At 47.6% G+C, this 26,160-nt stretch overlaps 1 protein-coding gene across 1 annotated transcript in view; it reads left to right on the top strand.

Annotated features, from left to right (window-relative positions):
• LOC137524121 (uncharacterized) overlaps nucleotides 1-26,160 on the top strand; it is a 131,169-nt gene that overhangs the window by 49,528 nt on the left and 55,481 nt on the right. The window contains exons 7-11 of the mRNA XM_068243656.1: nucleotides 1,440-1,787; nucleotides 3,523-3,825; nucleotides 5,550-5,891; nucleotides 11,217-11,510; nucleotides 15,524-15,859. Coding sequence (XP_068099757.1) covers nucleotides 1,440-1,787; nucleotides 3,523-3,825; nucleotides 5,550-5,891; nucleotides 11,217-11,510; nucleotides 15,524-15,859 — 1,623 coding nt within the window. The remainder of the gene's footprint in view (nucleotides 1-1,439; nucleotides 1,788-3,522; nucleotides 3,826-5,549; nucleotides 5,892-11,216; nucleotides 11,511-15,523; nucleotides 15,860-26,160) is intronic.

Genomic DNA, 26,160 nt, shown 5'->3' with positions numbered 1-26,160 from the left:
CAATAAACCGTGAAAGCTGCAGTGGTCTGAATGGGAAAAAAGTGCCTGGTCCTTAAGGGGTAGAAAGCCCACGGTCCTCAAGTGGTTAATGCTGACAAGTTACTGTGGGATATTTCGTTTTTAACCCCAAGATTGAGTATCCTGAATGATGTATGGGCAGCATGGTGGCGTAGTGGTTAGCACTGCTGCCTTGCAATGCTGGGTCCCTGGTTCAAATCCCAGCCAGGGCACTATCTGCATGGAGTTTGTATGTTCTCCCCGTGTCTGTGTGGGTTTCCTCCAGGTACTCTGGTTTCCTCCCACATCCCCAAAAAACATACAGATAAGTTAATTGGCTTCCTCCTAAATTGGCCCTACACTATGATACATACACTACACAATATAGACTTATGACTATGGTAGGGATTAGATTGTGAGCTCCTCTCTGGGACAATTAGTGACAAGACAATATACTCTGTACAGCGCTGTGGAAGATGTTGGCACTATATATACCAAAATCGTAATAATATACTACGTTTTACTATATGTGTCAATGTGCTTCCTCTTCAAAGATGGTTTCACATCTATTTTTTGCTTTGCGGTGGGAATGTAATGCCCCTGTTGCATCCCACCGCAATGCAAAAAAATATATTTATATGTAACCAAGTGACATCACTGGGAATCCCGTCCATCAGCACATGCGCGTTGTTTACACTACGCGCGTCGCCTATAGACTACCATTACCTGAAGCACATTGCTTGCAGTAACGCGCTGTTGCCCTTGGGTCGGTTCGGACACTTTTGGTATACCACAAGGCAGTAAGTGTAAAAGGCTCCACAGACTTGCATTGCTTTTGTGGTCACTTGCAGCAAAATAGGGTAACACAATGCAGGTTTAGCCTGCTAGTGTAAAAGGGGCCTAAAGCAAATCTACAATTAGAAAGAAAAAATAAACTCACCTATGGAGAGGGAAGGTTCTGGCTATAGAGCCTTCCCGGTGCTCTCTCAGTGTTCAGGTTCCCCCACTGTCCACCATTCAAATTTGCCACCTCCGGGAGTCCTCAAAAAGGCTTCAGGAGCAATTGTGTCCCTGAGTGCTCCCGAAGATGAGTGGCTCGGTACTGCACATGAGCGTGCATGCATGCTTGAACATGTTCAGTACGGAGGTCCTCGTCTTTAGGAGCACTTGGGCATATGAACACTCCCAAAGCCTTCCGTGGTCCTTGAAGGCATATTCGACCAGTTAGTCAAATACGTGGGACAGGGGTGACAGTGCTGGAATGAGGGGACATGGAGGGAGGACAGGGAAGGCTCTATAGGATCCATCTTCTTTCCTCTCCATAGGTTAGTATCTGATAAAGGGATGGAGCTAGCAATACTGGAAATAGTAACAGGAGGTGCCTAGTGTGATAAGAAAACTATCGTCCTATACAGAATAATTTTATACTCTTGTCTTTCTAGATTTTTTTGTACGACCAGAAGTAGAGATGATGCAAATTAAAGAACTGTACGTCAATAAAGAGACACAACTACGATGTACAATGTCTCACTTCTACCCTGATGAGCTGACTGTGAACTGGTTCAAGAAAGTGATTGGAAAGGAAGAATTATCTCCTATTACTAACAGTGGAAGATTCAGGATTGTAGACATCAGATCTGAGCACCAGACAGATAAAACATTTACCCATAATGCAATGCTGGAGATCACCCCGTCACTGGAGGATCAGGGGTCAGAGGTCATCTGCAGGGTGGAGCACCATAGTCTGGAGGAGCCAATAGAGAGGACAACAGGACCCCTACAGGTGATGGGTGAGTCCAGTTATCTTATGAAAACTGGGAGCTACGATTTAGGGCTCTGCCTGAAGCACATGGGCTATTTTGTAGATAATATTTTTTTTTATCAATATTTGATCAATAAGCAAATTAAATTTGTCAACAACACCCAATTTGCATACTGCTGATGAGTTGGGCGCAGGATGAGCCGAATGACTGCTCACCCTAGCTTAAGTTCCTGGCAGCGTTAAACACGATTCCCCCTCCGAGTCGTAGCAACTCAGAGGGAGAAGTAAGTAATTAGGGGTCCGGTGACCGCCATGTGCAAGCTGCAGAGAATGGCATTACTGCTGCAGCACCACACAACTCAGGAGTCACTTGGCCCGCACATGGTGCCGAATGCACCTGCTTTGCCCGATTTAGCTACAGATCTACTTCCTTTAAAGAGAGTCTGAAGCCAAATTAAATACTTCTTTTTACCAGCAATTTATCTTAAGCAATATCACCAGTGCTGAAACGCCGCATTCCCGCGGCAGAACAAGGTCTTTATACTCCCCCAAAATTCGGGGATCACTTCCTGTTGCAGGCATAGCTTTGTGCTGTAGCTCTGCCTCTGCTGGAGTCAATCTTCGCCGATTGCCGCCTCTCCCCGACCCTTTCAGTCTTCTTTCACTGAGAGGGGCGGGGAGAGGCGGAGATCAGTAGAGATTGACGTGAGCAGAGGCAGAGCTACAGCACAAAGCTCTGCCTCCACGGTCAGCAAAATCCACGACTGGAAAATTGTGGAATTTTGCCCAGGATTTGGGGGGTATAAAGACCTCATTCTGCCACAGGAACGTGACATTTCAGCACTGCTGATATTGCTTAAGATAAATTGCAGGTAAAAAGAAGTATTTAATTTGGCTTCAGACTCTCTTTAAGGGCTGGTGCACACTAAGAGCAGTTTTGAGCATTTTTTAAAACGCTTGCAGGCTGAAAACCACTTGGCTAATGTATTGCAATGGAATAGTGCACACCAGAGCGGTTCGTTTATTCCCCAAACGCAAACTCGGGTCCTGCAGCATTATTGTTGATTTCTGAGATGATGCCTCAATGGTAAAGTATAGGAAAGTGGAAAACCGCTCTGAAAAACTCTAGATTAGAGCAGTTTTCCGGGCATTTTTGTTACAGAAGCTGTTCAGTTGCAGCTTTACTGTAACAAAATATAAAATCTGCTAGACAAAAACGATTTAAAAAACGCTAGGCATGTTTAGAAAATCTCTCTAACCATGCCTAGAATCACTCTGAAAAACAGCTTCAAAAACCGCTAGCATTTGCGGATCTGCTAGCGGTTTTCGGTGTGCACTGGCCCTAAGTGAGCTAGAAACATACAAATATTGCCACATTTTGAAGAAAGGGCAACAGGACAGCAAGAGTAGCAATACAAATATGGTCAGGGGATGCCACAAGCCAGAGAGGATGAATGCTGCCAGCAGAGCGAGCAGCGGAAGTATGATGATATGTGAATGGGACCACCTTAGTCCACCATGCCAGACCAGGAGCAAATAGACTGACCACCCCAAATACTGGGAAAGTGAGTTGGAGAAAAAGTGTGCCAAGCAAGAGGTCCAAAGCTAAAGGGATATGTACTGGAGCTCCAATGACCAGACAGTGGCCGGGCCCCATATTAGATGTACCTCTATGGGAGGTATATAGAATGTGGTTGCCAGCTAAAAACAAACTATAATGTATTCTTCTCACTTTTGTCCCTTTTTTTGTTCCTCTCTTACAGTGAGACCTACGGCCCAGCAGCCCATACAACTCTCCATTAATGACCCAGGAGATATTGTAGCGTCCTTCACACTCTCCAGCTTTTACCCAGAAAATATAAAGATTAGCTGGTTCTGTGGGTCAAACCATGCGGAGACGCCTGCAGAGGGGAAACCCAGCAAGAGTCCAGATGGCACATTTAATATCACCAGTCAATGTACAATTCCTGGATGTCTCTTTAAATACCCATCCCATAGCATCAAAGTGACCTGGGATCATCCATCTATGGAAAGTCAAGACTCCAGAGAGATATCTGTGCGAGATGGTGAGAAAACCTATCAACTATGCATACATTTACAGACAAAATGTCTTAACCTGATATCTGCTCAACCTGTAAATTTATTTTATATTTTTCTTTTATATCTAGACCTTAAAGAGCTCAGGAATCTAAAAAGCATACCTGCGGCTTCCTCCAGCCCCATACGCTCCGATCGCTCACACGTTGCCGTCCTCAATCTTCTGCAGTGCCGGTATCGGGTCCCCGCATTTCCATCAGTCACAGCCAGTCTACGCAGGAGAAGTGCGCCCTCTACGTATCTCTCCAGCAGCTGCTGGAGAGATACATAAAGGGCACACTTCTCTTACGCCAGACTGGCTCCAACTGACAGAAGTGCCGGGACCCGGTACTGGTGCTGCAGGAGACTGAGGATGGCTGCGTGGGAGCGATCGGAGCATAAGGGGCTGGAGGAAGCCCCAAGTATGTATAAACCTTTTTAGATTCCTGAGCTCCGGTACACATTAAAGAGAATCTGTACTCTAAAATTCTTGCAATAAAAAGCATACCATTCTATTCATTATGTTCTCCTGGGCCCCTCTGTGCTGTTTCTGCCACTCCCTGCTGCAATCCTGGCTTGTAATTGCCAGTGTTACGCAGTGTTTACAAAAAAAGACATGGCTGCTAACCAGAATGTGATAGGCTGAGAGGAGCTCAGTCTGTGACTCGCACAGAGCCTGGAGGGGGTGTGGAGAGGGTGTATATAGCTTCTTCCTATCACAAGCAGAGCAGCACATTTCAGCCTGTGCTGACAAAGCAAAGAAGATTAGATTATATAACAGAGATAATACAGCCACTGTGCAACTAGGAAAGGCTGCAGTAAGACAGACCACATTAGAATAGGTATAGGAACTTATTGGATAGAAGAAATAAGGCTGAACATTTTGTTACAGAGTCTCTTTAAGGTGCACAATCAGCCTCATTTATAGACATGTGGGATGCATTAAGTATCTGTTAATGGGTAAGATGGAGGTGCCCAATGTGTGTTCTATTTTAGTGTTTTAAAATATAAATAAAAATAAAAAAGAGAGGCAATCGCTTACCTCACCAATAGATATAAACACCAATTCAACTGGAAAAATGTTTATTCAAAAAGCAATCTGACAACGCATTTCACAGGTCATGGCCCGCTTCCTCAGGTCAATACAAAATGCCTTGACAGCATATGGGATAGGGTGTATTTAACACCGTACTCTCTGGTGCTCTCCTGACTCCTCCACCTCACAACCCCCCAGGCCATTTCCCAAGAACCCTCGTGTTGCTCTCACATTGGTCTGCACTACCACTGAAACCACACTTCCCATCACTCCATATACAAGGGGGTCCATGGCTGTAACAACCATGCCTCCACTCCAATCATTTGTGGAGTGAGTGGAAAAGTGGCAAAAGCACCATGTTTCCTCCCAGATGCACCTCCAGAAATCAACTCTGGACTGGACAGAAGCCTATGCACAACACTGAAAACTTCTGGAGTATGGGGGTTAGTGACAGGCTACGAGGTAGGAGAAACAACATTTAGTTAATTGATGGCATAGTAAAAATTTGCTAAAGTAGATTGGCTTTAAAAAGTGAAAAAATAAGTAAATGCAAGCATGAATTCATGGGGTTCTACATTACAATTATTGCATGTTGTCTAAACTGAGAAAGACAGTTAAACCAACCTGGGGCATTGTTTCTTTCTTTATTGTTTATTATTCCTTGTTGATAATCCACAGATTTTCCGTGGCATCCAGCAATAACAAAAATACCCCCCCTTATTCTGCAAGTGGGTACAAAAGCCACAGTAGAATATGAAATCTCCGGCTACTTCCCAAAAGACCTGAAGGTGACTTGGATAGAGAAGAAGGGGGCGCGAGTGAATAAATGTTCACATTACACGCGGTACACAATGCTTCCCATGCAGCATGAGAGAATGGCTGATAACTCATTCACCTGCTCCCCCTGCTTATCCTTCACACCAACATCAGACATGGAGGAGCTGGAGATCATCTGCAGAGTGGAACACCCCAGCCTGGAGCAGCCAATAGAAAAAAGCACCGGACCTCCCAGGGTAAACGGTGAGTTATTTTTACAGAAGATACATTTTGTATTAACAATGTTTGTGCAAAGATGTCAAGAAACTTCTAATTTCCATTGTATAAAAAAATATACAAATCCAAAAAACCAAAGAGCAATAGTGCCAACAAACATCATGCCAAAATAAGAACGAGTGTCACTGAGAGCATAACTATCTTTGGCTTCAAGCCACTAATGCAGTTAGGGGAGAAGGTTGGTCTTTTTAACATCTCAAGAATGTACATCAAACGATAGTGAACACTCTCAAAGTTCAAGTCTAATAAAAATAATATTTAGCTTTGGGAGAAAGAAGGAGGTGCCCTTGGACGTGTATCCGTGATTCATATAGAAACTGCAGTAGTTATAGTAAGGTACTAGGCTCCTACCTTATAGTAGTAAGACTCACACGTAAGGTAGTATGTGTAACTTCTCAAATATTATTAAGGCACATATGACAACGTGTTTCACGGCTTCAGCTGCTTCCTCAGGTCTTTAGTAGTGCCTTTAAACATAAATGGCGGTATTCAGGAAGGACATAAGACACTGAACATCAATAACTAACAATATGATTGCTAGCATATAATAAAAGTAGCTATAGATACAGTTAAACATAAGTATAACATATAGGTAGCTATAGATAAGATTAGACAAATATATATAAATAACAATTAAAATTAATTTCAACAAGGCTTAAAATTACAAAAAGTTGTTGATAAGAGATGTAGTCCGGAGTGCCCCAGGGGGTTGGGTATATTGCATATAAATAGGTAAGTATAGAGCAGGGGCGTATCTGGGCAATATAGCGCCTATGGCAGACATGGAAATTACGCCATAAGTATTGAGAGGTATGCCCCCCCAGTATAAGCAGCCCCCCAGTATAGGTAATGAAAGTTGTCCCACAGTATAAGTACCCCGCCGGTATCCCCTCAGTATGGGTAATGATAGGGGTCCCCTAGCATAAGTAGCCCCCCAGTATAGTTAGTGCCAGGTGTCCTCCCAGTATAGGTAGTGAGAGATGTTGTCTTCCAGTATAATTAGCCCACCCAGTATAAGTAATGAGAGGTGTCCCCACAAACACCTGAGAGGCATCCCTAAGTAGGGTGGTGGAGCACGAGGGAGGAGAGCAGTCATGGAGCCCATGGTGCTGTGGCGCCCATGTCACGAGCCATGCCTGAACCCCTCTAGATACGCCTCTGGTGTAGAGCTCATGCAGTCGGGGGTTCCCTAAAGGGTTAGAAGTGTAGCATATTAGTAAGTATAAGACTTATGAGGAGATCTCCTCCTGTAACATGTGAGCTGGAATGAAGGTCGAAAATCTCCAACACAACGATTATTTAAAACATGGGCGTAAGTATGACACAGTCAGAATACACTTCTGGCCGTGTTAATACATATCAACATATATACAGGCGGGGGTGTCAAGAGGGAATATATATTGTATTAGGCGGGAAATACTGGTATTTGTGGGTGGTATATGTAGAGCAGGGGTAGTTAATCAAACCTCCAATAGAGGTATGTGATTAAAAAATTTACCAGGTCTGGGTCCTGGTATTGCGGGGTGTTAGTATAGGGCAGGGGACTACAGCCCTATGGCTATTTGATGTCCGGAATTCGGGAGAAAAAAGGGCTCACCTGATACAACATGTCTCTCTCCTGAGCGCCAAAGCGAGCTGTGTCTGGAGGGATGCTGTAAATAGCTGGTAGGGCGTGCTGGGAGAGGAGGCGTGGTGACGTCACCTGGTGATGCAAGGGGGCGTGTAAGATGACCAGCGTGTCGGCACCAGCGAATGCGCTGAGCAGCACCAAGGGGGCGGGCGAGGGGGGCGGTTGCCTGGGAAAGCTATTAAGGTTGCTAGGGGACCAAGAAGGCATGTGTTGCACCGCCCAATAGAGCATGTTTTAAGCATCAGCTGCCATGTTGAAGGAGCCCCGTGGGAGCGGCCATGTAGTGTCCAATTTAGTGTGGTGGTCTGACAAAGTTGGGTCACAGGTTATGCTCCAAGCAAATGTTTAGGCCTTCAGGTTGGAGCGTGTTTAATCGAAATACCCAATACATTTCTTGTAACTATTGTGGAACTTTCTCCGTGATCAGCGCACAACGCGTGCGCTGACACGGCGGAAATCCTCCACAAGCGTATATTTGCAGGCACCCAGCAAAAGGTGCTACACACCCGTAGAGGGAAAATTCCTGTCGGCAGATGGCGCTGGGGAGTGCAGAGGAACCAATCCTCTGTACCTCCACAAATGCCAGACAGGAATTGTACGAAGCGCAGAACGCAATCGCAAGAGAGGCGATTGCGAATGAGAACGAGCAAAGGGACAGATTGTATGTGTGTGCGCCAATCCAGTCGCCACCCCGTGACCGCGCAAACACAACAGCAGATATGAAGTAGGAACGCGATCGCGAGAGGTGCGATCGCCAGACGTGACACAAGGCAGATCAGAATAGAATACGAGGTTAGCAAAGGCACAGCAAATAATACAATGAGGAGATACGAAAAATAACAAACGCTAGCTAACCGCGAACACCGCACTCATTCGCAACAGTGCACGCGGTTATGCGCGGTCTCCACGTGATAAGCACAATAGAGACAAGCACACCTAACTAACCGACACAAGACAGACACCACACAAACGCGCTTGCTACACGGTTGCCTTACCGCAGGCACCAGCAAGCGCACGCAAACAGACAGACAACGAGAATCGATCAAACAGGAACCACTGCTCTTACCGTCAGAGCCAGTGCGAACCAGGTATCAGAAAGATCCACTGCTCTTGCTGTCAGAGCAGTGTGATCCAAGCACACGACAAACAGGAGTAACCGCAGCCGAGGTTTGGTCCAAGATCCAGACCAGAGGAATCCACTGCCACTAATGCTAGGGCAAGTGCGATTCAGACAGACAGACCAGAAGGATCCACAGCGCTAGCGAAAAGTGGCTAGCGCGATCCAATGAAACAGAACAGAAGGATCCACAGCGCTAGCGAAAAGTGGCTAGCGCGATCCAATGAGACAGAACAGAAGGATCCACAGCGCTAGCGAAAAGTGGCTAGCGCGATCCCAGGAGACAGAACAGAAGAGATAGCTGGTAGCAACCGCTGCACCAGCTATACTCCAAGAACAGAGATCAGAACCATTTCCTGTCGACCACCGCTGGGACCGGACAATGGCAAAGGTACAAACAAACAGATAAACAATCCTAACTGCACTAGGGAAAACCTGCCTAGCGCAGATTCAGGAATTACTCTAAGCTGATCTTCAAACAAAGAGCATGGCTGACACTCCCGGCAGGAGTGTTACACAGGACTAAATCCTTATGACCAGCGAAGCATTGTGGGAAAGACATAGTACTTATAGTACACGCCTCCAATTAATGTGGCCAGGCAATTTGCATGACAACGTATGCAAATTCCTCTGCAAGCACAAGCTGCAAAACTGACAGAAGTTCTTCTTTCCAGAGTCCTGCAGCATGCAAATCAAAACAATGGTCAAAAAGCTGCCTGCCTGCACAGGCAGCTGAGCAAATCATCACATTTCTCTTCTTTTCAGTTTTCCTTGTCTATCTTGAGATTCTTCTGGGATCTGTTCAATGAGGCAGATGCTGGTCATATCTGTGCTCTGGCTGTGTTGAGTTTTGTAGTGTCTGGATAAACCATATTTCATAAAGCCCCTCTCAATATTCCGCCTATGTTGACCCCATCGTGTTCTCAACTGTTGGGTCGAGCGGCCTAAATATTGTAGCCCACAAGGGCACATTATGAGGTAGATGATGAAGTCCAAGGCACAATCTTCTGGATTATTGGGTACTTTTCCCCCGTAGTTGTGGATAGAAATCCTTGTGCACCTTCTTGTATCTTATTGCAGCAGAGTCACCTGGATTGGTTGCATCGTGAGATGCCTCCTTGATGGTCATCGGGTGGGTGGACGTCTTTTTTGGGTGCAGTGGTGTTTCTTGTTTTGCTGGGTGCTAGCTGGATTTTTACGTTTTTGGCCCTCCTGAAGACACATTTTGGTTTAGCTCCTAGTTCTCTTCTTAGGTAGGGGTCTTTCAATAGATGCCAATGTATTTAGCTTTGGATAGTATGGAAAAAGGACTAGAACCTCTTTTGGATTTGAATAGCTGTGTGGAGGCCCCATCTGGGAAAATTTTCATCACTTCCTGTCTAGACAGGAAGCTGAGAAATATGTCAGTGACAGCATTAGCAACTGATTAAATATATTTGTCCTTAGCCAATTTGGCTCCTGACCAAGATACAGAGCTCTGCTGTCAACCTGATAGCAGAGCGAGCAAGTTGCTGCGTCGCAGTATTGGTGCAAACAATGGGAGCGGTGTGAGCACACAAATGCGAAAGTTGTAATCTACACCTTGGCAGGGATACGCGGACATAAACGGCATAGACTTCAATTACAGCCGTCTGGAAGAGGTCAAGGGAAGAATTTAATCCCCAGACATTTCTATTTTGTTTTCTTTTGACTCTTGTTTTTTGAGCACACCCAAGCTGGCTGCTGCTCTCTTAGGTTGCTCTATGTCTTGTCTCAAGATCTGAGACAAGCTTACGCGTTTGTGTCCTATGGGAGAAAAGTGCTTGACACATGTTTTGTTGCTCTTGTTCTTTTGATGCCTCTTGTTTTCTGTTCTTGAAAAGAATCAGTGTAACCATTTTAACTTGTCTTAGTGTTCAAATTTGGAAGAATGAATTCAAAAACCCAATTTCTCTCGCACACTACACTTCAGCACCCGATGCAGTTGACAGGGTCATGGGGCGTTCACTCACTGGCGGTCCACACAATGCATCACGTGACTCCGAGGCTTCCTCCTTCAGGACCAGCGCTACTGTTAAGTCTTTCAAACATTTTTATTTAAATGAACCCTAAGACAGTACATTGTGCCTGATTTATACTTACCTGGGGCTTCCTCCAGCCCCAAGTGAACCGTGGGCTCCCTCGCCATCCACCTCGGCTGCTCTGTTGTCCCATAGAAAGCTTTGATAGTTTGGCCAGTCAGACCCTCTTGCGTCCACAGGAGCGCGATGAGGGCGCACGTGCAGCCGGCCCATGCATGCAAGGAAGAGCCCAGACTGACCACGACTGGCCAAACTATCGGGCCTTTTGACAGTAGAAGGGAGTGGTTGGGGAGGACAGTGATGGAGTGCACAGTCCGCATGGGGCTGGAGGAAGCCGTACTACACATACAAGTTTTTTTGGTTCTTTTTTTGCTTCAAATTTGCTTTAAATACAATTTTTTTTCCTCTTGAACTGAATGATCTTATCGAACATCAGATTGTTAAAAATTGCCTTACAGTCTTCTATGTCTCTCATTTCCTCCCAGTGGCCCCCCAGGTGCAGAAAGATGTAACCTTTACCCCTTACGGACCAGACAAAGTACAATGCTCTCTGAGCTTCATGAAGTTTTACCCACAAAACCTTAACATTATTTGGGCCTGGGAGCAAACTGGTAAATCTTTAAAGTCAACCAAGAAACTAATTCAGACCGATGATGAAAAGACATTTGATGCTACAAGTGAGTGTGTTGTTCCCTGGGAATATTTCAAGTCCTTAGTCCGTGTGACCTGGACACATGACTCTCTACCGCAGCCTGGATCCAGAGATCTGCATATAACAGGTAAGAAATAATTACAGCTATAGTTTTACCCGTACATTTAGTAAATGCATTTGATGCGCATTCGATGCATGTGCAGCATGTCCAATCCTCCCCACTTGTACTGCCGTCTGGATGGGAGCCCATGCTCTGGGAATGCAGGAGCTCGGGAAATATGGCCACAAGGGGGGAGGGGGGTGGACATACTGCTATGTTAGCTAAGTTGCAGGGACTAAACGGGCCGTTTTGCAGTGCAATAGAATGACACAGGATTGATCAGGGGGAGTAATAAGCCTCAGCACCACTGCCCATACATGACAGTTTGAATTTCCCCCACTATCTCCTGGGCCAAAGTGCTGTATTATGTAGGCAAGCCAGTGCCGGATCTGGTCTGGCATGGCGTCCCCCTTTGTAGATCAAAGTGACGGACAAAGTCTGCCACCTTGATCCCCTCCTAGAGCAATAAGGGGTGATTACACCGGCGCTTGTATAAGTCTCCCCCCACCACTGATGCTGTGCCCCGCCCCCCTCACTTCCAATAACCTCCAAAGCCCTGGTTCTGATCATTTTGTCAGGTTCACCCACATCCTTCCCAGCACCCAGGAAAAAAATAGATGCTGGGAAGGGCGTGGGTGATCCTAAAAACAGATTGGAAATGGTTAAAGAAGTAATGAAAAAGAATGTCATTGGAAACCCGAAAACTACAGGCCGTGCCTCTATGTCCAGTTTGAAATGGTTAAAATACCTTGCTGGATGGCTGGCTCCTTTTCCCACCTACTTTTTTGCGCTTTTTCATTTGCAAAGTGCTGAAAAGTTATTTTAAACAGAAGGGGAAATTGTATATCCTAGGAGAAAACTAAGGAGAAAAAGTGAATTAAATAAAGGCCTTTGCAATGGATGCACTAAAGTTGCGGTAATATTGCCATGAACAGACAGCACACAGCAATATTACCCTTACCACTGTGTACCGCGAATTATGTTATTAGCGCGAGCCGCAGTACTAGACTAGCACTACTGTTGCTAAGGTAATGAGCACTGCTAACGGGTCTTACTGTTAGTAGAGGCATTGCCTTAGCAACGGGCACACTAGTTGAGTACTGTGGGTTGTGCTAATAGTGTAACTTGCAATACTTGCTGCGGAAATAAGTGTAATATTGCTGTGTGCTGTCTGTGCATGCCAGTATTACCGCTAGTTAGTGCATCAACCCTTACGACTCTTATGTTGCCCGTACACTTATCAATTTCCCAGGCAGGTTTGATAACTGTGATCAAATCTGCTGGGGATCGATGCCCTTGCTGGTGGCTTAACCTCCTTGGTGGTAACCCCGAGTCACGCTTGGAGTAAAAGAAAAAAGTAGCTGGGACTGGTTATCCCGGGGAGTTGAGTCTGTGTAGGGCTGCTGTAGATCTCTTTGTGGTATGTCTTTTTACTGTTTTTTTAGGTTCGAAAAGCTAGGGCTGGGAGGAGCAAGCATAGAGAGCTAGGGAGGCCCCCACATGATAGGGCTAGACAGCTTGCCCATTAAGGGGTTAATTTTGTGGGGGGAAAGGGGGTTGGCCGTTCGCCAGGAAGTGGGAGTTGCCGTTGCTGCTGAGCCGGGTCCTGGGCAGAGAGGAAGGGGAGGAGTTAAGGTCAGAGAAGCTGGAGAAAGGTAATGTTCCCACCCTCCCTCCCTTAGTTTGGGGAATGTTGGTGTGTTTTGTCATTGCAGCTGGTGGGGCAAGGTTTCCAGAGGTCGGTGGTAAAATGGTGGAGGGATTCACGCGGGTGAATTCCTCACATTAAGAAAGGTCATTCTCCGTAAGTTGTTGAGTAAAAGGGGCATGCAGCTGTCCCCGAGACGGGGGGCCGGTTCAAGGTTTCATCCCCAAGGTTTTCGGTTTAAGTAACCTTCGGATTTCCTTGCCCTGAACACTGTTTAGGTTTTCTTATGGTTCAAGAGTTTATATGTTTTATATTAAAATGTTTATAAGTTTTAATAAAATTGGGCTGCATTGGCCTATACTTTTTCCATCGTCAATAGTATTGGTTTGGGTTTGGGTATTCTTAATTATGATGGAAAGCGATATTATTATTGTAGTATTTATACAGCGCTGTACAGTATATATACATATTGTCTTGTCACTAACTGTCCTTCAAGGAGCTCACAATCTAGTCCCTACAATAGTCATATGTATATATTGGGCTTGATTCACAAAAGAGTGCTAACGTTTTTGCGCGCAAACGCGAATTTTCCCGCAAAACCGATATCATTTTCGCACGCGAAAACGTTATCGTTTCACGCGAAAATTCACGATCGCACGCAATGCGAAAATTCACGCGAAAACAGCCATGCTAACAGTTAGCACTCTTTTGTGAATCAAGCCCATTGTGTAGTGTATGTATTTTAGTCTAGGGCCAATTTAGGAGGGAGCCAATTAACTTATCTGTATGTTTTTGGGTTGTGGGAGGAAACCAGAGTGCCCGGAGGAAACCCACACAGACACAGGGAGAACATACAAACTTTTTGCAGATAGTGACCTGGCTGGGATGCGACCCAGCGCTGCAAGGCAAGAGCACTAACCACTAGGCCACTGTGCTGCCCGTATCAAGCTCATGATAAAATTGTACCACATTTAGACCCTGAAATCAGGAAACAATCATACCACCAGGCATTGATAGGGTGTGAAAATATCACCTAGGAGAAAACTTGAATAAGGGCCAAAGAAGTTTTTTCAGCTCTGAATATCCCCTATTAACCACTTGACGACCAGAGATTTTTTCAGTGATCGGTGCTGCGTGGGCTCTACAGCCCGCAGCACTGATCAGGAGTGCAGCAGGGCGATCAGACTACCCCCCTTTTTTCCCCACTAGGGGGATGTCCTGCTGGGGGGGTCTGATCGCCGCCGGCTGCATTTGCTTAGCGGGGGGGGCTCTTCAAAGCCCCCCTCCGCAGAGTTCTCCGCCGTCTCGCCCGCCCCTCCCTCTCCCTTCCCCTCTGAGCGGCGCAGGATATCCGTCCTGCGCCTGATAGGATAGGCTTCTGCCTATCAGATGCCGGCGATCCCCGGCCAATCAGAGGCCGGGGATCGCCGATCTACGTCACGGCGCTGCTGCGCAGCAGCGCCGTATGATGTAAACAGCGGGGATTTCTTCCCCGCGTGTTTACATTTTGCCGGCGAGCCGCGATCGGCGGCTCTCCGGCTGTTCACGGAGACACCCTCCGTGAACTGACATGGAAAGGTTTCCATGGAAACCCTCAGACAACCAGTTTACACCAATCAGCGTTAGCTGGTCGTCAAGAGGTCATCATCTTGCTGCTTCTTATGCGGATGTGTATGATCTGCATATGTGCAATTGTATACATCCAACCTATTATGGATACTCAAGGCTTCTTTGCTTTTGTCTCCACTGGATATGATTGGTCTGAAAAGAAGTATTACCGGCAGACAATATGAGTTAAGGTGTCCACACATCTATCGATTTTGGTGGCCAATCGACCAATAGACAGATCTCTCTGGTCGAATCTGATCGGACAGAGAGATGTGTTGGTCGCCATACACTGCAGGCCAATTCCTGATCGATTTCAGCATGAAATCTTTTGGTAATCGGCCTAATGACGCCACCTTGTCGCCCCGGGCCACTGCCCCCCTAGTTTAAATGTACCCCCCCGTGCCCCTGCATTACTACTTCACCTTTCTGCCACTCATCAAACTCCTCTCCTGGGTTCGCACCCCAGAGCACAGAAGAGGAGTCCAGCGGGTGGCAGATACTTAAAGTATTAATGCAGGGGCATGGGTTGGTACGTTTACATTTACATTAGGGAGGACAGTGGCCGGGGGATTCCATCTAGTTCATCATTCACAATTATCGCATGCCGTTACTGCCATGCACCCAATCGAACATATCGGCCCGCCATTGTGCAGCATGTCCGATCGACACCCCTCCTCTGATGGCACTACAGCCCGATTTGAGCCTTGGCCTACTTCAGTTCCCTGCCCCATCCATCCACTCATCCAATATACCCTTGTTATATAAAATGTGGTTTGTTTTGCAGATTTTCCATGGTGCCCTCAAATAGAAGAAATAGAGAAAATGACATTATTGGCCAATACTAAAGCAAAGATACAGTACAGATTATCACATTATTTCCCATGTGACCTCACTGTGGTCTGGTTGAAGAAGCAGATAGATGGGAATCTGGTTGGTATTGATTATTACAGTCAAAACATCACCACTGCTCAGATACAGCCGGACAACACATACAGCTGTACAGCCAGCCTGCTGATCACCCCGACACTGGCAGACCAGGGGTCAGAGTTCATCTGCAGAGTGAAGCACCCCAGTCTGGAGAAGCCTATAGAGAGAAGCACAGGACCTCTACAAGTCTATGGTGAGTTTACAGCACATCCAACACATTTAGGCCTCTTTCACACTGGGGCGTTGAGTTTGATGCGACGTTAAAGTCGCACAATGTACCCCTAACGCAACGCATGTTGGTTTTGAAGTTAGACGTTATTTTAAACTGTTATGTGTCTGTTGGTGCGCCGTTTTCGTCGCATACTGATGGAACGAAAACGGCGCATGCGTCACATTTTACAAAAAGAAAAAATTACTGAGCATGTGCAAACAGTCCAACGCAGATAATAACGCTTATAACGCACAGCATGCAGCACTTTCTAAATATTGCTACACGTTACTCACAACGCAACGTGTGCACTGTGAATGTTGCACAGACTTTGTGTTGCTGTGCGTTAGTCTGCGTTATTACTTTTTATAACGTGCGACTTTAACGTCGCACTGTGAAAGCAGCCTTATGGTGAATTGACAACACACAGTTGCACACAAAAAATAGAAAATAAAACCATTGCAGTTTAAACTCCAGCCCATCTGTAGTGGACCCAGGACCGGTTCTAGACTTTTTGCTGCCCGAGGCAAACTTGTGAGGATGCGCCCCCCTGATTTAGAATGATCGCACAGCACCAGCCAATTTACTCTGCTTAATTTAGTGCTCTCACATGACATGCTGCAGCTCAACGCGTGCATGAAAAAAGGCCGCAGTGAAAAAAGGACCCAAGTTGATAAAGAAAATGGTGCCGGTTGTTAATGACATCTGATAACAATAAACATCGTTCTCAAGCTCGGTTAACGATAAATACCATTGTAAAAACAGATGAGAAATAATAACGAAAAGATATTAACATTAAATATTGTTACGTAATTCAACAATCCAGCTTAACCCAACCCTACCCTCACACAGAACCCTCCCCTGGTGGTGCCTAAAACTAACCACTCCCCTGGTGGTGCCTAACCCTAACCACCCCCCTGGTGTTGCCTAAAACGAACCGCCGCTCGGGTGGTGCCTAACCCTAACCACTCCCCCTGGTGGTGCCGATTATTATTATTATTTAATATTATTATTATAAATTAGTATTTATTGTATTTAACACACAAGGTAGGACATACGAGAAACTCACAACAAAACAAGATCATGCAAATGAACAATACAGTGTCATAGGTCAAAATAGAGACTGTTCTAGTCCACAAGAGGGGTGATTGACAGTAAGATTGCATAATCAAGCTGGAAACACTAGGGAGATGGCCCTGCCAGAGGCTTACAATCTATAGAGTGGGGGTGGAGACAATAGGTGCATCTGTTAAGAGGGTGTCTAACAGAACATATGGTGCTGGTGTAGGGGGGTATGCGAGCATGAAAAGGTGAGTCTTGAGAGCTTGTTTGAAGGTATTAAAGGTGGGGGTGAGTCTGATGGCTGATGGAAGTGAGTTCCAGAGAGTGGGGGCAGCCCTAGTGAAGTCCTGCAATCGTGCATGGGACTGAGATATGCGTGGTGTAGTGTTGGGCGAACACCTGGATGTTCGGGTTCGCGAACGTTCGCCGAACATGGCCGCGATGTTCGGGTGTTCGTGCCGAACTCCGAACATAATGGAAGTCAATGGGGACCCGAACTTTCGTGCTTTATAAAGCCTCCTTACATGCTACATACCCCAAATTTACAGGGTATGTGCACCTTGGGAGTGGGTACAAGAGGAAAAAAATTTTTTTTTAGCAAAAAGAGATTATAGTTTTTGAGAAAATCGATTTTAAAGTTTCAAAGGGAAAACTGTCTTTTAGATGCGGGAAATGTCTGTTTTCTTTGCACAGGTAGCATGCATTTTGCCGCCATGCAGTCATAAATGTAATAAAGATAAGAGGTTCCATAAACAGGGACCGGCAACGCTAACCCAGCAGCAGCACACGTGATGGAACAGGAGATGGCGCAGGAGGAGAAGGCCACGCTTTCAGACACAACAACCCAGGCCTTGCATGAGGACAAGAAGCGTGCGGATAGCATGCTTTTTGCCGCCATGCAGTAATAAATGTAATAAAGATAAGAGGTTCAATAAACAGGGACCGGAAACGCTAATCCATCACAGATGGTCATTGTTCATGTTTGAGTGTTGCATAGTCGTTTCCAATCCAGGATTGATTCATTTTAATTTGAGTCAGACGGTCTGCATTTTCTGTGGAGAGGCGGATACGCCGATCTGTGACGATGCCTCCGGCAGCACTGAAACAGCGTTCCGACATAACGCTGGCTGCCGGGCAAGCCAGCACCTCTATTGCGTACATTGCCAGTTCGTGCCAGGTGTCTAGCTTCGATACCCAATAGTTGAAGGGTGCAGATGGATTGTTCAACACAGCTACGCCATCTGACATGTAGTCCTTGACCATCTTCTCCAGGCGATCGGTGTTGGAGGTGGATCTGCACGCTTGCTGTTCTGTGGGCTGCTGCATGGGTGTCAAAAAAATTTCCCACTCCAAGCACACTGCCGATACCATTCCCTTTTGGGCACTAGCTGCGGCTTGTGTTGTTTGCTGCCCTCCTGGTCGTCCTGTGTTTGCGGAAGTCAGTCTGTCGGCGTACAACTGGCTAGAGGAGGGGGAGGATGTCAATCTCCTCTCTAAAGTCTCCACAAGGGCCTGCTGGTATTCTTCCATTTTGACCTGTCTGACTCTTTCTTCAAGCAGTTTTGGAACATTGTGTTTGTACCGTGGATCCAGAAGGGTATAAACCCAGTAATTGGTGTTGTCCAGAATGCGCACAATGCATGGGTCGCGTTCAATGCAGTCTAGCATGAATTGAGCCATGTGTGCCAGAGTCCTGCCAGAATCCTCATCATCCTCTTGTGAGCGTTGTGATAGTTGTTGTGATGCATCATAGTCGTCACCTTCTTCCTGGTCTGCTTCTGCTGACCATTCGCACTGAATTGTGGAAGTCCAACGTGCACCGCTCTGGCCCTCATCAGTGGTGGCATGAAATCCCTGCTCCAACTCCAGCTGTTCCTCCTCCTCTTCTTCGTCATAGCTGCTGGGGCCAGCGTTTCCTGAGGCGGATGGCCTGATGTTGGTACCATCACGCTGATTATTTTCTCCTTCAGATTCCCCCAGTTGCATCATGACAGCTGTTTCCTTGATTTTCAACATTGACTTCTTCAGTAAACACAGCAGTGGTATGGTAATGCTGACTGAAGAGTTGTCACTGCTCACAAGCAACGTGGATTGCTCAAAATTTTGGAGGACTTGGCAGAGGTCCAACATGTTGGCCCAATCGGATCCACAGAAGCTTGGCAGCTGTCCGGATGCGCCTCGGTACTGCACCGTCATGTACTGGACCACTGCACTCTTCTGCTCGCAAAAGCGGGCTAGCATGTGCAGCGTAGAATTCCAGTGCGTAGGGACATCACACAGCAAGCGATGGTGGGGGAGATTGAAGCGCTCCTGCATCTTGGCGAATGCCCCCGAAGCAGTACTGGAATTTATGCAATGTTTGGCCACTCGTCGCACCTTCAACAGAAGATCGGCCATGCCTGGGTATGTCCTCAGGAACCGCTGAACTACTAGGTTCATCACGTGCGCCAGGCAAGGGATGTGTGTCAGCTTAGCCAACCTTAAAGCACGAATGAGATTACTCCCATTATCACACACAACCATGCCCGGTTTCAGGTCCAGCGGTGCCAGCCACAAATCCGTCTGTTCCTTTATTCCCCTCCAAATTTCCTCCCCTGTGTGCTGCTTATCCCCAAGGCAGATCAGCTTCAGCAACGCTTGCTGACGCATGCCAACAGCTGTGCTGCACTGCTTCCACGATCCTACTGCTGCTGGCTTAGCGTTTCCGGATGAGGTACAGCTTTGAGATGCGTTGGAGGAGAAGGAGTCAGAGAGGTAGGTGCTGCTGTTGTTATCCAGTGGGAGGGTCGGCGGTGCAGCTGTTTGCGGCGTGGGCAACACCCGCGCCGTAGCAGGTGAGGAATCGCTGCCAGGCTCCACAAGGTTCACCCAGTGCGCGGTAAGGGAGATGTATCGACCCTGGCCGAACGCACTCGTCCAGGTGTCAGTGGTGAGGTGAACCTTGCAGGCAACGGCATTCTTCAAGCTTCGGGTTATTTTGCTGACCACGTGCTCATGCAACTCAGGCACTGCAGAGCGCGCAAAGTGGTAGCGGCTGGGAACCACGTAACGTGGGATGGCCACTGACATCATGCCCTTGAAGCTGTTTGTCTCCGCCACTCGATATGGCAGCATTTCGCAGGCCAGAAGCTTGGCTATGCTGGCTGTTAGTGCCACGGCCCGGGGGTCATTTGCTGGCAATTTCCTCTTGCGCTCAAGCATCTCTGAGACAGACAACTGAACCGTAGGGCTGCACACTGAACGGCTGTTGGTTGTTGTGTTTGATGACTGGGAGACCTCAAGAGCACTATTCCGGAAAGTGACAGTGTCAGCGTCGTCTGATGTTTGTGAATGTTGTTGTGAACCACGCAATGGCTGGGCTACTGCTGCTGCTGAGGAGGGTCTGGTGATGAGTCTGGTGACCCCAAGGGAGGCAGTGTTGCTGCTGGTACCCTGTCCTGGCGGCCACAGAGTGGGATGTTTGGATACCATGTGGCGGGTCATGCTGGTGGTGGAGAGGTTGTTAATGTTTCCCCCTGCTCAGGCGGGTCTTGCACACCTTGCAAATCACCATGGTACTATCCTCACTGCAGTCTTCAAAGAAAGGCCAGACTTTGGAGCACCTGCCTTGCTGGTGATTTCTGTTTGCGCCTCTTTTTTGTCTCACTTGAACTTCCACGCTTGTGGTGCCTGAAAAAGTCGAACTCGTGCAGCAGTGGGTTCTTCAACAGACTCATCTGTGCTGCTGCTACGACGGCGATGTTCTCCTTCACATACAAAATCTGGGTCTCTGTCAACATTGTCCATACCCTCCTCCTCCTCTTCCATCTCCTCAAACTCATCATATGTGATTGTGGACCGCCGCCGTGGAGTAGAGCTCCCCACAATAACCTCTGCGCAGCACACTTCAACGTCGTCTTCAAGATCTTCTCGGCCGACCTCCTGCAATTGAAACCCCTCCTGCCCAACTTGCTCTGGGATTTGGGTTTCCGAGTCCTCCTCGGACTCGCCTTGCATTTCAGTGCGCGGTGCATTTCCCACAGTCAATGGTTGTGAATCCGGGCACAAAATTTTTGGCAGTTCCATTGACCTTTGAAAGGTGGAAGTTTGTTGGGCTGGGAATAGCTCCTGCGAATACCCCATTGTGTCCTGAGGAAATTCTTCGGACTGGTTATTTGGCAGTTGTGTGCGTGGTGTCGCTGCCGGTTGTGTCTGCTTTGTGCCCACTGGCTCCTTGTAACTGGCTGAGGACTCGGACCTCGTGCGTGATGTGCTGGTGCTGCTTAACCCACTGCTGGACGCTTGAGAGGTCATCCAATTAATTATCTGGTCCTGTTCTTTTGGATTTGTGAGGGTTGATTTCCTGGACAACATGGGCGGTATTGAGTGGGTTTTCTTCGGTGCTCCACTGTGGCCTGTACGTGAACCGTCAGAGGGAACACCTCTTCCCTTGCCCCTCCCTCTTTCACAGGATTTCTTCTTCATTTCACTTATCCGTAAAAGTACACGCTGACTGGCAGCAGTACAGTGGCAGTACAGAAATGCTATACAGTGGCGGGTGAGCGGTGTACTACTATTCCCAGCAGACACACAGAGTGGCAGTAAACACAATGCTATATAGTGTGGCTGAGCGGTGTACTACTATTCCCAGCAGACACACAGAGTGGCAGTAAACACAATGCTATATAGTGTGGGTGAGCGGTGTACTACTATTCCCAGCAGCGACACAGAGCTCAATGCTATACACGGTGAGCGGTGTACTACTGTTCCCAGCAGACACACAGAGTGGCAGTAAACTCAATGCTATATAGTGTGGGTGAGCGGTGTACTACTATTCCCAGCAGACACACAGAGTGGCAGTAAACACAATGCTATATAGTGTGGGTGAGCGGTGTACTACTATTCCCAGCAGCGACACAGAGCACAATGCTATACAGGGTGAGCGGTGTACTACTGTTCCCAGCAGACACACAGAGTGGCAGTAAACTCAATGCTATATAGTGTGGGTTTTCTTCGGTGCTCCACTGTGGCCTGTACGTGAACCGTCAGAGGGAACACCTCTTCCCTTGCCCCTCCCTCTTTCACAGGATTTCTTCTTCATTTCACTTATCCGTAAAAGTACACGCTGACTGGCAGCAGTACAGTGGCAGTACAGAAATGCTATACAGTGGCGGGTGAGCGGTGTACTACTATTCCCAGCAGCGACACAGAGCACAATGCTATACAGTGGTGGGTGAGCGGTGTACTACTGTTCCCAGCAGACACACAGAGTGGCAGTAAACACAATGCTATATAGTGTGGCTAAGCAGTGTACTACTATTCCCAGCAGACACACAGAGTGGCAGTAAACACAATGCTATATAGTGTGGGTGAGCGGTGTACTACTATTCCCAGCAGCGACACAGAGCACAATGCTATACAGGGTGAGCGGTGTACTACTGTTCCCAGCAGACACACAGAGTGGCAGTAAACTCAATGCTATATAGTGTGGGTGAGCGGTGTACTACTATTCCCAGCAGCGACACAGAGCACAATGCTATACAGGGTGAGCGGTGTACTACTGTTACCAGCAGACACACAGAGTGGCAGTAAACTCAATGCTATATAGTGTGGGTGAGCGGTGTACTACTATTCCCAGCAGCGACACAGAGCACAATGCTATACAGGGTGAGCGGTGTACTACTGTGCCCAGCAGACACACAGAGTGGCAGTAAACTCAATGCTATATAGTGTGGGTGAGCGGTGTACTACTATTCCCAGCCGTGACACAGAGCACAATGCTATACAGGGTTAGCGGTGTACTACTATTCCCAGCAGACACACAGAGTGGCAGTAAACACAATGCTATATAGTGTGGGTGAGCGGTGTACTACTATTCCCAGCAGCGACACAGAGCACAATGCTATACAGGGTGAGCGGTGTACTACTGTTCCCAGCAGACACACAGAGTGGCAGTAAACACAATGCTATACAGTGGTGGGTGAGCGGTGTACTACTATTCCCAGCAGCGACACAGAGCACAATGCTATATAGGGTGAGCGGTGTACTGCTGTTCCCAGATGACACACAGAGAGGCAGTAAACACAATGCTATATAGTGTGGGTGAGCGGTGTACTACTATTCCCAGCAGCGACACAGAGCACAATGCTATACAGGGGGAGCGGTGTACTACTGTTCCCAGCAGAGAGACAAAGAGTGGCAGTAAACACAATGCTATATAGTGTGGCTGAGCGGTGTACTACTATTTCCAGCAGACACACAGAGTGGCAGTAAACACAATGCTACATAGTGTGGGTGGTGAGCGGTATACTACTATTCCCAGCAGCGACACAGAGCACAATGCTATACAGGGTGAGCGGTGTACTACTGTTCCCAGCAGAGAGACAAAGAGTGGCAGTAAACACAATGCTATATAGTGTGGGTGAGCGGTGTACTACTATTCCCAGCAGCGACACAATGACCGGTGGACCCTGGCTAGCATGGCTGTAGAGAGAACTGCTCCGCCTGCCTACCCAAAGCTAAACCCACAGACAAATGGCGGACAAATGATGTGGATCGGGTATTTATTTACCCGAACCACGTGACCCGTTCGGCCAATCAGAGCGCGTTCGGGTCCGAACCACGTGACATGTTCGGCCAATCACAGCGCTAGCCGAACATGCGTTCTTAGTTCGGCCATATGGCCGAACAGTTTGGCCGAACACCATCAGGTGTTCGGCCGAACTCGAACATCACCCGAACAGGGTTATGTTCTGCAGAACCCGAACAGTGGTGAACACTGTTCGCCCAACACTAGCGTGGTGCGACTAGGCGCAGGTCATTGGAGGATCGGAGTGGTGGGCTGGTATGTGGACCAGATCAGAGATGTAGGTCAGGCAGGTCTTGTGCACTGATTTGCATGTGTCACTTTGCACGTGGCACTTTGCAGTTTGCATGTGACACTTTGCATGTGACACTTTGCACGTGGCACTTTGCAGTTTGCACGTGGCACTTTGCACTTTGCATGTGGCGCTTTGCACTTTGCATGTGGCGCTTTGCAGTTTGCACATGGCACTTTGCACGTGGCACTTTGCACGTGTCAAGTGCCATGTGCCACTGCCAAGTGCCACGTCTGGCATGCTCCTGAAAGACGTTATAACTGCTGCTGATGCATTGCCCTGCTCCTGCTGGCTTTGCTGGCTCCTGCTGGCTTTGCTGCTCCCATCGCCAGGGTGCCACAGGTCACTGCTGCTGTGCTGATCCCACTTATATTTAACCCAAAACACAATTGCTGCGTAATTTTTGGGAGGTGTCTGGGCTGAAAACTGCCATGTCCCAGTTGTGCGGTTGGACTTCGGACACAATGTGGGCTGCACGACCGCTGTCTGGAACCTAGTCCTGTCTGACTGTCACTGGGCACGTGGCACTTGACATGTGGCCCTTGGCACGTGGCCCTTTGCATATGGCACTTTGCACATGGCACATTGCACGTGGCAGGTGACACGTGGCACTTGGCATGTGCAGAGTGCCACTTGCAAAGTGCCACGTGCCAAGTGCAAAGTGCCACATGCAAAGTGTGGCACTCTGCACTTTGCACATGGCACTTTGCACATGGCTAAGTGCCATGTGCAAAGTGCAGAGTGGCATGTGCAAAGTGCAAAGTGCCACGTGCAACGTGCAAAGTGCCACGTGCAAAGGGTCTTGTGCCACTTTGCACGTGGCACTATGCACTTTGCACGTGGCACTTTGCATGTGGCACTTTGCATGTGGAACTTTGCACGTGGCACTTTGCAGTTTGCATGTGACACTTTGCATGTGACACTTTGCACGTGGCACTTTGCAGTTTGCACGTGGCACTTTGCACTTTGCACTTTGCATGTGGTGCTTTGCACTTTGCATGTGGCGCTTTGCAGTTTGCACATGGCACTTTGCACGTGGCACTTTGCACTTGGCACTTTGCACTTGGCACTTTGCACGTGCCAAGTGCCATGTGCCACTGCCAAGTGCCACATCCGGCATGCTCCTGAAAGACGTTATAACTGCTGCTGATGCATTGCCCTGCTCCTGCTGGCTTTGCTGGCTCCTGCTGGCTTTGCTGCTCCCATCGCCAGGGTGCCACAGGTCACTGCTGCTGTGCTGATCCCACTTATATTTAACCCAAAACACAATTGCTGCGTAATTTTTGGGAGGTGTCTGGGCTTAAAACTGCCATGTCCCAGTTGTGCAGTTGGACTTCGGACACAATGTGGGCTGCACGACCGCTGTCTGGAACCTAGTCCTGATGTTAATTGGGGATTTTAAGTCCCCACATCATCAATTATTGTTTCCCTTTAAAAAATAATGATGCTACATGCCTCATTTACCCTAAAAAACATTTTTAAAGCAATTTAAAGGCCACTTGCGGGTTTTCTATCTGGATATTCGAATTTGCCCTGATATCCCGGATACTGGGGTCAGATATCCGATTCTATTAGGATACCCAAAAGGTCGGATCCGGATATCCAATCTTGATCTGGATATCTGGGTATCAGGGTCAATATGGATTTTGAAAAGGGGTATCAAAGCACCCCTGGGCCAAGCACAGGATTTTGAAATTGATCCTAAAGCTGATGGGGAGGCAGTGTAGGGCTTTACAGAGCGGAGTCGTAGAGGCGCTGCGGTGAGAAGAATGTATCAGTCTGGCTGCCGCATTCATTACCGATTGAAGTGGGGCAATACGGGAGGCCAAACAAAAGAGAATTGCAATAGTCTAGGCGGGAGAGGGGAGGCCAGACAACAGACAAAAGAGAATTGCAGTAGTCTTGCCTAACCCTAACTAGTGATGGGGCGAACCTCTGATTTTAGGTTCGTGAACCGGGTACGCGAACTTCCGCGGAAGGTTCGGTTCGCGGAAAAGTTCGCGAACCGCAATATACTTCAATGGGGAGGCGAACTTTGAAAAATAGAAAAAATTATGCTGGCCACAAAAGTGATGGAAAAGATGTTTCAAGGGGTCTAACACCTGGAGGGGGCATGGCGGAGTGGGATACATGCCAAAAGTCCCGGGGAAAAATCTGGATGTGACGCAAAGCAGCGTTTTAAGGGCAGAAATCACATTGAAAGCTAAATTGCAGGCCTAACGTGCTTTCAAACATCTTGCATGTGTATACATCAATCAGGGAGTGTAATTAGAGTACTGCTTCACACTGACACACCAAACTCACTGTGAAAAGCACCGCAAATAGCTGTTTGTTGTATGTTGTGACGGCCATGCTGGACTACTACGC

The sequence above is a fragment of the Hyperolius riggenbachi genome, chromosome 7 (assembly GCF_040937935.1).
Source record: "Hyperolius riggenbachi isolate aHypRig1 chromosome 7, aHypRig1.pri, whole genome shotgun sequence".
Classification (NCBI taxonomy): Eukaryota; Metazoa; Chordata; class Amphibia; order Anura; family Hyperoliidae; genus Hyperolius; species Hyperolius riggenbachi.
Note: the sequence above shows the minus strand (reverse complement) of the source record. Positions and strands in the feature narration are given on the sequence as shown.